The sequence below is a fragment of the Nomascus leucogenys genome, chromosome 10, assembly GCF_006542625.1.
Source record: "Nomascus leucogenys isolate Asia chromosome 10, Asia_NLE_v1, whole genome shotgun sequence".
Lineage (NCBI taxonomy): Eukaryota > Metazoa > Chordata > Mammalia > Primates > Hylobatidae > Nomascus > Nomascus leucogenys.
The window spans coordinates 3812171-3824327 of NC_044390.1; the positions used below are offsets into that span (position 1 = coordinate 3812171).

Below are 12157 nucleotides of genomic sequence, written 5' to 3' on the forward strand. Positions count from 1 at the left end.
TCTCTCTCTTAATGTATTAAGACTCCAAAACTATGTTCAAAATGTTCAAAATTTAAAATTAACTGCAAAGAGTGTAATTTATACTGGAGTAGTAAGGAGATGTAACAGGTCAATGTATAATAAGAAGCCTTGAGACTACAAAGAAGGCAAAAAATTCACTATTTTAATCATGGCCTCAGAACAAAGCTGTGTTTGAAATACCATGACATTTAAACAACTCACTAATAAAAATAGTAATCTATTAAGTTCATGGTGTTTCAAAAATTATTTCTTCTAAATTTGGAATATGTACATTAAAGGACATACGAGTTTCAAAAGATTTGATAAAACCTGTAACACAGAAGTTTGACACTTCTTTAAAGATTTTAACTTTGTGGTTGTCTCTCTGGTGATAAGTGTCATTGCTACAGAAAGTAACATTTTAAATTTGGGCTATTTTAGACATTTGAGTTTATATATATAGAAAGTAGATCACAAAGGTTAACACAAGGCAAACTGTGAGAAGAAAAGCCAAACGTTAAAGAGAATAAGCTGAGAAAACAAGTCAAAAGTTAAAGGAGCAGAAGAAAGAGAAGAAAAGGAAGAAAGAGAAGAAGGAGAGAATGGAGAGGAATAAAACAGAAGAAGAAGGAGGACAAGGGAACATGAATAAGAACGACAACAAAAAAACCACACACGTAGAGTGGTAATTCGATGTAATAGTGAGGAGAATGGAGAAGATACGTAGTCCAAGATCCCACAGAGACCTGGAAGGAATTTTAGGTGTGTTGTCTGTGAGTGGATCCAGGTGTGTCATTGAGAGTTCTCCTGTGTCCTTCACCTATCCTCTTTGACCTTTCGAAAGTGTTCCCTGAATATTTAAGAAAGGGATTCCTTGTATATTTTGCAGAGCTTCCACAAAGACTTGGGTCTCTGTGCATTTCAGATCCGCGTTGGCAATGGTTGCAGTGGGGGTTGCAGCCAGAATCCGTTCAGTAGGAGTCTGCCATTCACTCCGGCCAACTTCAGTCATGGTTATTCCATTTCCACCTGTGGCCCCTCATGGCTCCATCAGGTCTTAGCCAGCATTGCCAAAAGAGCCAGGAAGACCAGACCAGCCACAGCCATCCTGATGGAATTCTCCACAGTATAGTCCTGGAGAACAGGGACTGGAGGGTGGGGGTAAGATCAGAGACCTTTCCATGTGGGCCAGGCCCCTCCCTCCCCAGAAGCTCTGAAATGGAGCTATTTCCCCATCTCACCTTCATAAAATTCTTCCTGTCCAGAACCCCTCTTCTCACTATATCATCATGAGCACCTTCGGAAGCCTTTTGCCACAAACAGAAATTTCTTTTGAAGATATACATTTTTTGTACATTTCAAAAATGTTCCCAAACTAATTCTCCAAAGCAATAAATGTTTGTGTGTATTGCTGTGTAGGTTATGCATACAAGGAAAGGAAGCATAGTGAGTCTGATTTGGCAGAGGAAACATATGTGGAAATTATATCATTTACTCTCTTTACAAAATTAAGTAGAAAATTGCAAACACTGGTAAGAAAGAATGAGCTATAGAGAAAGAAAACATCTGAGATGCTTGTTTCCAAGATGGCTGACTAAATGCTTTTTCGGCATGTCTCATCCACTTAGAAGAACGAGCAGAATCCAGAACAACAACCATATGGTCATCTCAACAGACATAAAGAAAAGCATCTGTAAAAAAAAAAATTCAACGTCCCTACCTGATGAAAACCCTCAAAAAATTAGGCATAGAAAGAACACACCTCAAAGTACTAAAAGCCATAGATGACATATCTAGAGTCAACATCATACTGAACAGGGAAAAGTTAAAAGCACTCCTCTGAGAACTGACACAAGACAAGGACACAGACATCCACCACTCCCTGTCAACATAGGACTGGAAGCCTTGTCAGAGCTATCAGGCAACAGGAAGAAATAAAACGTATCTAAATTAGAAAAGAGGAAGCACAATTATTTCTATTGCTGATGCTATGATCTTAAATCTGGAAAATCCTAAAGACCCTGCCAAAAATTCTTATGATTGATAAATGAACTCAGTAAAGTTTCAGAATACAAAATCAATATGTAAAAACCGGTAGCATTTCTCTACACCTATAATGATGTTGCTGAGAACCAAATCAAGAAGGCAATGCCGTTTACAATAGATACGCAGAATTAAAACACTCAGGAATACATTTAACCAAGGTGGTGAAAGATCTCTACCAGGAAAAGTGTAAGACACCAATGAAAGCAATTACAGATGATACAAAAAAAAAGAAAAAAAATTCCACGCTCATGGATCATAAGAATTAATATTGTTAAAATGACCATACTGCCTAAAGCAATCTACAGATTCAGTGCAATAATTATGTGAAAATAGTAACACCAGTTTTCACAGAATCAGAAAAAGGAATCCTAAAATTCATACAGAACCAAACAAGATCTTAATAGACAAAGCAATTCTAGGCGAATGTAGAAACCTGGAGGCATCATGCTATCTGACTTCAAGCTGTGCTCTGAGGCTACAGTAACTTAAATAGCACGGTGCTGGTATAGACACAGAAACAGAGATCAATAGACCAGAATAGAGAGTCTAGAAATACAGCCTCCTATCTACAGTGAATAATCTCTGACAAAGTTAACAAAACATACACTGGAGAAAGATATCCTTTTAAATAAATGTTGCTGAGAAAACTAAATAGCCATATGCAGAAGAATAAAACTGGACCCGTATCTGTCATTATATACATAAATTAACTTAAGATAATTAACAGCTTAAATGTAAATCCAGAAGTATAAAATCACTGGTGGAAACTCTTCTGGACGTTGGTCTAGGCAAAGAATTCATCACTAAGACCTCAAAAGCACAGGCAATAAAAATAAAACTAGACCAATGGGACTTAATAAACGAAAGAGCTTCTGCCCAGCAAAGGAAATAACAGCAGAGTGAACAGACAACCTGCAGAATGAAAGAAAATGTTTGCAAACTGTGCATCCAACAGGGAACTAACATCCAGAATTTCTAGGCAACTCAAACAACTAAACTAACCCCTCAAATAATAGCATTAAAAAGTGGGCCAAGGGATATTCATACACATTTTTCAGAAGAAGACATACGACTGTCCAAACAGCACATGAGCAAATGTTCAACATCGCTGGTCATCAGAGAAATGCAGACTGAAACCACAACGAGATATCATCTTACGGCAGTCAGAATGGCTATTATTAAAAATGCTGGTGGGGAGTGGTGGCTCACGCCTGTAATCCCAGCACTTTGGGAGGCCGAGGTGGGTGGATCACGAGGTCAGGTGTTTGAGACCAGCCTGACCAACAGAGTGAAACCCCATCTCTACTAAATATACAAAAAATTAGCTGGGCATGGTGGTGTGGTCCTGTAATCCCAGCTACTCAGGAGGCTGAGGCAGGAGAATCATCTGAACCCGGGAGGTGGAGGTTGCAGCCTGTGGAGATGGTGCTACTGCACTCCAGCCTGGGCGACAGTGGAAGACTCCATCTCAAAAAAAAAAAAAAAAAAACCTGGGAGCGGTGGCTCACGCCTGTAATCCCAGCACTTTGGGAGGCCAAGGCGGGCGGATCACGAGGTCAGGAGATCGAGACCACGGTGAAACCCCGTCTCTACTAAAAATACAAAAAAAAATTAGCCGGGCATGTTGGCGGGCGCCTGTAGTCCCAGCTACTCGGGAGGCTGAGGCAGGAGAATGGCGTGAACCCAGGAGGCGGAGCTTGCAGTGAGCGGAGATCGCGCCACTGCACTCCAGCCTGGGCGACAGAGCGAGACTCAAAAAACAAACAAACAAACAACAAAAAAATACCAAAAAAAAAAGAAAAGAAAAAGTGAAACATATAACTGGTGTTGGCAAGGATGCAGAGAAAAGGAAACTCATGCACTATTGGCTGGTATGTAAATTAGTATAGCCTCTATGAAAGACAGTATGGAGATTTGGCAGAGAACCAAAAAAAGAAACACCATTCGATCTAGGGGTCCCACTGCTGGGTATCTACTAAAAAAATACCTGCACCTGTATGTTTATTGCAGCACTGTTTGCAATAGCAAAGATATGAAATCAATCTAAGTGTCTGTGAATGAATGATTGGATTAAAAAAAGGATGCGTGTATACACAACGAAATACTATTTGGTCATAAAAAATAAAACCATGTCTTTTGCAGCAACATAGATGGAGCTGGACCCCATTATTTTACATAAAACAACTCAGAAAGACAAATACCACATCTTCTCGCTCTACGTGGGAGGGGAGTAATGTGTACATAGAGTGTGGAATGATGGACAGTGGAAGCTTGGAAGGCTGGAGGGTGGCGGGAGGTGGGTGAGTGATGAGAATTTGCTTAATGAGTACAATGTACAGTATTTGGGTGATGGATATAGTAAACGTCCTGACTTCACCACTCTGCAATATATCCATGTCACAAAATTACACGTGTACCTCATAAATTTATACAAATGGAAAAGAAAGTCTGTACACAGTAATCAATTTTGATATGTAGATAAAGTCTATATTAAATTTAAACCAGAATAACTAGCTAAAATGTTGTGTACACAACAGTGAAGAGAGTATTTATCATCTACGACAGAGGAAACTCTCAATATTAATGCACAGGAAAAGAAAATAACTGAAACAAGAAAGTGCAGTTTTGTGACAGGGTAAAAATTGACAACAGTTTTAGAATGCTCCTAACTTGAGTTCAAAAAAGAAAGAACGAGAAAACAGGTCAGAAGCAATCTTTAAAGAGGCAATTGCTGATTATATGGAGGAAGTAGACACATCCATCAATCCACGGGTTCAAGAAATCCAGTGAATGCCAGGCAGAATGAAGTAAACACACCTCACGTTCAACATTACAGAAAAGCTGCATAAAAGCACAACCAACCCTTAAAATGAGCCAGAGGAAAAGGATCAGCTGGTAAGGATTTATAGGGAGCCAAGCATTGTCTTCCCCACAGAAAAAAGGAAAACATAAGCCAGTCGAATAGCATCTTTACCCAGCTAAGATACCATCGCCAGCCACCGACAATTCCTTACATTGCACAGCTACTGTCCAAGATCAACACAAGAAAGAAACAGAACTGAAAGACAAAAGTGCAAAGAAAGCTTTTCTCACTGACCCTAAAGGAAATTCTCATGACCATGCCTCAAAGATAAAGAAAGTGAAACCAGATGGGGTGTCAAAGATTCTGACAATAACCAAGAGCAGAGGAAGAACTAAAAATATGGCTATGCCAAAAATGAATATGGACCATACAATAGTGTATGAAAACATGCCCCTGTGTAATTTCTGAAAAAGATAGAATTATGTAGACTACAAAACAAAACATCATGTAAGTAAATACAAACATATGTACTAAATATGCTCTAAAATCCTGTTCTTACACAGGAAGAGTGGAAATATGTTTTTGTATTTGCAGTTTAATCTCTGAAATGATTAATTTCAATGTTAAAAATATGTAACAACTTCAGGATGAGCACACCATATATGTATTCCTAAATGACGGAGATAAAAAATAGAATGCTTGAAATATAAAACCACAAAAGAAATCAGTGGGAAAAAAAGGGAATCAGGGAAACACAACGTAATAACTACAAAAATATGATTGGAAAAACTGCCCTAACATAAACAAAAGATTGTCAGAAAGTCTTAGTTTTTAAGGCAAATTGTTTGAAATTTACAAAGGACACATCTCAATGTTAACAATTCTCAGAGTTTGAAATTAAACAATGTAGAAATACACCAAGCAATCACTAAACTGTTAGAAATGTGGTATAACTGGCCAGGCGCGGTGGCTCACGCCTGTAATCCCAGCACTTTGGGAGGCCGAGGCGGGAGGATCACGAGGTCAGGAGATCGAGACCACAGTGAAATCCCGTCTCTACTAAAAATACTAAAAAATTAGCTGGGCGTGGTGGCGGGCGCCTGTAGTCCCAGCTACTCGGAGAGGCTGAGGCAGGAGAATGGCGTGAACCCAGGAGGCGGAGCTTGCAGTGAGCCGAGATCGCGCCACTGCACTCCAGCCTGGGCGACAGAACGAGACTCCGTCTCAAAAAAAAAAAAAAAAAAAAGAGAAATGTGGTATAACTATATTAAAATTAGACAAAATTAGTCTTTGGGAAAAATCAGTGGAAAACATTAAGCATAAAATTTAGGAAAAAAGGAGGTAAATTTATAGTATTTTTAATTTACCAGGAATATATAATCAGTTTACACTTAACCACTCCCAGTAACATTCCTGCAAATATACATGGAGGAAGTGTCGCTGAAACAAATGGACAGGTAGGCAAGCCCACGGCCACAGAGGAGTGTTTAACACTCTTCTCTTAGTTGTTGATAGAAGGGTTCAGGCAATTGGAGAGGATTTAGAAAGACAATTGCTGGACCTGACCTAAGGTACACGTCCACTCGCAACCACAGGACTCACATTCCTTACAAGCACAAGGGCATTTAGAAATCTGTCTGGATTCTGACCAGCCCTCACCATACGGCAGGTCCATGGACTTCTTGGAACTCACCAAGCTCATGCTCACATTAGGGTCATCCCTAATGTCCTAAGACTATGAAAGTTCCTTTCAACACACACCAGGGCTCACTCCCTCTTTTCTCTAAGATCGGAGCTTAAATGTGATCTCCCTGGTGAGGTCTCAGTGAGATGTTCCCTCCTGTGCACTCCAAATGACAACGTTCCATGTTCATTCATTTCATTCTGTGCACGGCACTTTCACCAAGTGCTAAGGATTCACTCATTCATTCATTCATTCACTCATTCATTCATTCATTCACTCATTCCATCATTCACTCATTCATCCATTCACTCATTCATTCATTCACTCACTCATTCATTCATTCTCTCACTCATTCATTCACTCATTCATTCATTCTCTCATTCATTCATTCTCTCATTCATTCATTCACTCATTCATTCATTCTCTCATTCATTCATTCATTCATGTTCTGCCTCTCTCTCCCACCCCACAGCAATGTGAGCATCATGAACGGCCAAGGAGCTTGGCCGTGCTGTTTACTCCTGGCCATGAAACAGAGAGAATTGATGGTAGGTGTGAAATAAATATTAGATGAATCAGTTAGTGAAGGGGTCATTTACTGGGTGAGTTCAGTTCTCTCTACTCTAATGCCCTCCCTCGGCTGACTTCCCTGAGTTGCCCCCCTTAGCTGAATGAAGTCCCTTCACTGGCAAATGGAACCTCAGCCAGCAGCACCTAGATGGTCCCATACTTTGCTCTTTCCCTCTCCTCTTGCTCCCTAAGGATTATCAATCTCCATAACAGGGCTGGAGAGCAGACAAGCCACACATTCTTTCTGGGGAGAGAGTACAAGGCATTCCACATTTAGGAAGATAACTCAGTTATGGAAGGTCAGAAATGAAAAGTTCCTACAGACCAACACCCAGGTTGGTGGCCACAGCCCTAAATGCTGATAGAGAATCACTGGAAGTCTGTAGGGAAGATGTCTGGCTTGAGGCCACTGAGCGGAGAAGTGGCAGATCCTTCTCAGCCTTCAGTGCTGAGCCTCTGTTCCCTCAGGCATCCACTGACCAATGAGAAGAGCCTCTTCTCATCTCCTGGGATGGAGCTTGGGGCCCCTGGTGAAGGAATGGGCCTGTTTCCACCTGTCACGTTGTCATCTAGCTTGGAAATCCTGCAAGTCCTGGGGAGGCCCTCCCCAAGTCCCCAGAGAAGACTCCTCCACTGAGTCTCCAAGGTGTGGAGAGAGCAGGAGACATCCAGGGTGGAAAATGCCTCCCATCAAGAGATATTGGGGCTCCCCCAAAGATGGTCACATTTGTGCCCCCCACGTGGAAATCACTCTTTAGTGAGAGACGGGGGCTTCTGGAAACGGGGAATGGTGGGCGGCCAATGCTACTTCTAGTCTTTCCAATCTGAGCCTGGCCTTTCATGCTCCTGAGTCAGCACTGATGCTGTTTAGATGCTTCCCAGATGGGCCTCTGTACGAAGACCGGGAAGTGGTTTATGTGGCCTGTGCTCTATCTGCAAGCTTCAGGTAGGGTGGCAGTTACCACCCCAAATCCTGATGTGATCTGTCTACCTCGCTCTGTCTGTCTGTCTATGTCTCTTTCTGTATGTTTGCTTTATGTCTCTTCTATCCAGCATCTCTGGCTGACACCCCTATGGCCACCCCCTCCATCTGAGGCTCCCCTGAATGTGGCCATGGTAGTCCGTCTGAGTCCCACTATTTGGGGAACAGACTGGTTTCCTCACCTGTGACAGAAACAAGCAGTGGGTCACTCGGGTCTGACCACTTGTAGGGAGAGTCACGGAAAGAGCCGAAGCATCTGTAGGTCCCTCCGTGGGTGGCAGGGCCCAGAGGAAAATCTGCCTGGAATGTTCCATTGACCTTGGGTACTGCAGAGAGGCTAAGTTCACGGGCCCCCCCGTCCCTGGATAGATGGTACATGTCATAGGAGCTCCAGGAGCTGCAGGACAAGATCACGCTCTCTCCTGCCTGAACTGTGGGGCCCGGCTGGGCTGAGAGAGAAGGTTTCCCATGTAGACCTGGAAGGAGAAGAGGCAGTTTCCTCAGAGAGGTTCTTCCTTGTCACAGCTCCCCTCACACCTGAGCTGAGAACTCACTCCCCTGCTCTATGACGTAATGCTCTCTCTCTCTCTCACCCTCCACCCCATCTCTCTTCATGTCTATTTCCTCCTTCCACCTTCTCTGGGAGCGGTGGCTCACGCCTGTAATCCCAGCACTTTGGGAGGCTCTGACCTCTCTTCCCCACCTCTAGATATGTTTTCCCTTTTTGGATTGTTTTATTCTCTCTGACTCTCCTTGGATTGGTTGACTTGATGTTACTTTTTTTGATTCTGAGTTTCTCACTTTGTGTCCTGTTCATAACTTTCTGCATATTTCTATCTATTGTCTATGATCTATCTATTTATCTATTTGGTGTCTATCTACAAATTCTCTACCTCTCATCTGTATCTATATATCATCTATTTATCTATCAATTGTCTATCCATCCATCATCTATTATCTATATCTATGTATCATCTCCCTCTCTCTATGATTCTCTCTTTGTCTGCCTCTCTATCTCTATGTATTATCTATCTGTCTTCATCATCATCCTCTCTATGTATCATCCGTTAATGAATCCATCAATCATCATCTATGTATCTACAACCTATTATCTATCATCTACCTGCCTATCATCTATCTATATCTATCCATCTATCATCTGTCTTGCTCTGCCTCTCGGTCTCTCTAGTTCTGTTTGGAATCGCTGCAATTCGTCCCCACATCTCCATCTTTCTATGTCCTTGTGCCTCTCTCTCAGGACTCTAATTTTAGGGCTTTTCTCTGCTCCCTTCCATCATTCTCTCCACTTCTCTGCCCTCTTTTCTCTCTCTTTGTGTGTCTGTGAGTCTCTCATTCTGGCTCATTCTCTGTGTGTTTATGTCTTTGCTTTTTGGTGTCCCTGATTTCTCTCTGTGTCTCTCAGTGATCCTCTCATATGTGGGATTATTTGGAATATGAGCCTCAGAATCCAGTGTGGGGACTGCATGTTGACACGGCATACAGGGGTTGGTGTTCTGGGGCCATGATATCCTGGGACAATTACTCTCCGTTGCATGGAAGGCAGAGGTATCAGAATAAACATGGCATCTGTAGGTGCCACAAGGCCTGAGGCCACAGGGCCCAACTCAGGTCAGAAATATGGGTGTCCTTGGGTTCTCCTGGTAGAGAACACTTTGTGGAGGTAAAGCAGAAATGAAACTTCTAACCTGTGCCAGGTGTCTGAGCAAAGTCAGCATGGAAGGACACCTCTGTCTGGGACATGCCTGTCTGTCTGTCTCCTTTAACTCTTTCTGTCTTTTCTAATTCCCTGTATGGCCCCTGTGTCTGTCCGCTGTTATGACACCTGGTCTGTACTTGTGTCTCCTGTTTTTCTGTCTCTGTTGGTACAGACCTCACCAACTCAGTCTCTTTCCATAAGAATCCCATGCTCATCTTCCTCATGACCACCTGGGCCTCCAAGTCCTGGATCATTCACTCTGTGTCCCAATGACAATGAGAAGAATGTCCGGACACTCTCACCTGTGATCACGATGTCCAGAGGGTCACTGGGAGCTGACCACTCATAGGGGGAGTGAGTAACAGAACCGTAGCATCTGTAGGTCCCTGCAAGGTCGTGCCTCATGGGACCGATGGAGAAGTTGGCCTTGGAGACCCCATCATGGAGCTCTCCAGTGAGGTTCAAAGTGCCCTCAAACTTCCCCTTTCTGTGCAGAAGGAAGTGCTCAAACATGACATTTGACCAACATTGCAGGATGACTGTCTCTTCTGATTTCACCAGGGGACCTGGGAGGGCCAGGAGGGAAGGTTTTCTGTGGACTCCTAGGAAGAGAGGTTGTGAGTTTAGAAGGCGTCTCTCTTTATCATCCCATCCATGGCACCTGGAATGAGGGAGGCTTCCCCTCTCTGGTGTCTATCTCTCTCCTTCCTCTCTGTGTCTTCATGTTCTTTTCTGTGCCCATAACTCCCAGTGCAGGTCCTTCCATCTGTCTCCCTCCCTCTTCTCTGTCCCTCTGTCTCTAGTAGCCTCTGATTTCCCTCCAACTGGGCTCAGCCTCATCTCTTGGGCTGTTGTATCTATTTGGCACTAATGTCTTTCCTGCTGTCTATGTGGGGGTGGAAGAGGAACCAGGATAGGCTGCACGTCCAGGCTCTTAGCAGCCTGGTTCAATCTCTTTTGGATGAACTGGAATCCTTGGCAGGAGGTATGAACTGATCAGCAAGGCAGGCACCAGTGTCCACACACCCTGTTCCTGGTGGGGACTGGGAGCCACTCTCGCCATGTCGGTGCCTTCTCCATGGTGCAGCTTCCATAGGGTGGCTCCTGGTGCTGGTTTGAGGAGGATCAACCCCTCCCTATGTGGATGGAGCCTGGTGGTGGCATCATCACCCCACCGTTGCTGATCTCAGGGTAGCCAACCTTCTCCCTGTTTGGTTTCTTTAATTAATTAATTAATTTTGGAGACAGAGTCTTACTCCTTCACCCAGGCTGGAGTGAAGTGGTGTGGTCTCGGCTCACTGCAACCTCTGTCTCCTGGGTTCAAGTGATTCCCCTGCCCTCAGCCTCCTGAGTCGCTAGGATTACATGTGCCTGCCATTACGCCCGGCTATCCTTGTGTCGTTTCTTAACTTGTCCTTGACCTGGGTTCCAGTGTTGGTTTCCTGTTGCTGCTGTAGAAAATTATCAGAAGCATGGCAGCAGGAGAGAACACACTGACCCCTTCCACTTCTGGAGACACAAATCGGACCCTGTTTTTCCTGGGCTAAAATCAAGGCATCTGCAGGGCTGCGTTCCCTCTGGAGACTCGGGAGAATCAGTTCCTTGACTTTTCCAGCCTCTACAGGCCACCTGCATTCATGGCTTGTGGCCTTCCTCCACCTTTAAAGATGATGGAGACTCCCATTGCGCTGCTCTAATCCCCACTCCCCTCTTCCTCCTCCTTTCATGTGAACCCTTGTGATTACACTGACCCCAGCAGGACAGTCCAGGCTGTCTCCCCATCTCAAGGTCAACTCATCAACAACCTGAGCTCCATCTTCCCCTTCAGTCCCTTCCCCTATAACATAAATAGTCACAGACTCCAGGGATTAGAATGTAGTCATCATTGGGGACAATTATTCTTCCTACTGCAGCACCCATTTCCCTGTATTCAATCCCCCTTTACCCCAAATACAGTCAGGGCCTGCGTGATGGGACCCTCAAGGACAAGCCCACCAGAAGCTCTGGGATTCAGGAGGAGGGACAAGGAGAATCCCAGACAGGAGCCCTCTGACCTGTGACCATGATCACCAGGGGGTTGCTGGGTGCCGACCACACAGTGGGGGAGTGCGGGTGTGAACCCTGACATCTATAGTTCCCTGCGTGTGCTGGGGTCACAGGCCCATGAGGATGCCCTTCCAGAATGTTTTGTTGTAGAGCTCAGGGACAGGCACCCCATCTTCTTTGTACAGACTGAAGATGGTAAACCCAAGAGGAGAGTGACACAGAAGAGTCACATGTCCTCCTTGAGGCACCACAGTGCTGGGCCAGGCAGACAGCAAGGGCTTGTCCTGTCCACCTGGAGGAGAACGAGGC

At 44.1% G+C, this 12157-nt stretch overlaps 1 protein-coding gene across 1 annotated transcript in view; it reads right to left on the reverse strand.

Moving 5' to 3' along the window:
* The window catches only part of LOC100595837 (putative killer cell immunoglobulin-like receptor like protein KIR3DP1), a 30759-nt gene that overhangs the window by 17398 nt on the left and 1204 nt on the right, over positions 1 to 12157 (reverse strand). Inside the window, 4 exon segments of the mRNA XM_030819647.1 lie at positions 8268 to 8561; positions 10105 to 10404; positions 11857 to 11967; positions 11970 to 12140. Of these exon segments, the coding sequence (XP_030675507.1) occupies positions 8268 to 8561; positions 10105 to 10404; positions 11857 to 11967; positions 11970 to 12140 (876 nt within the window).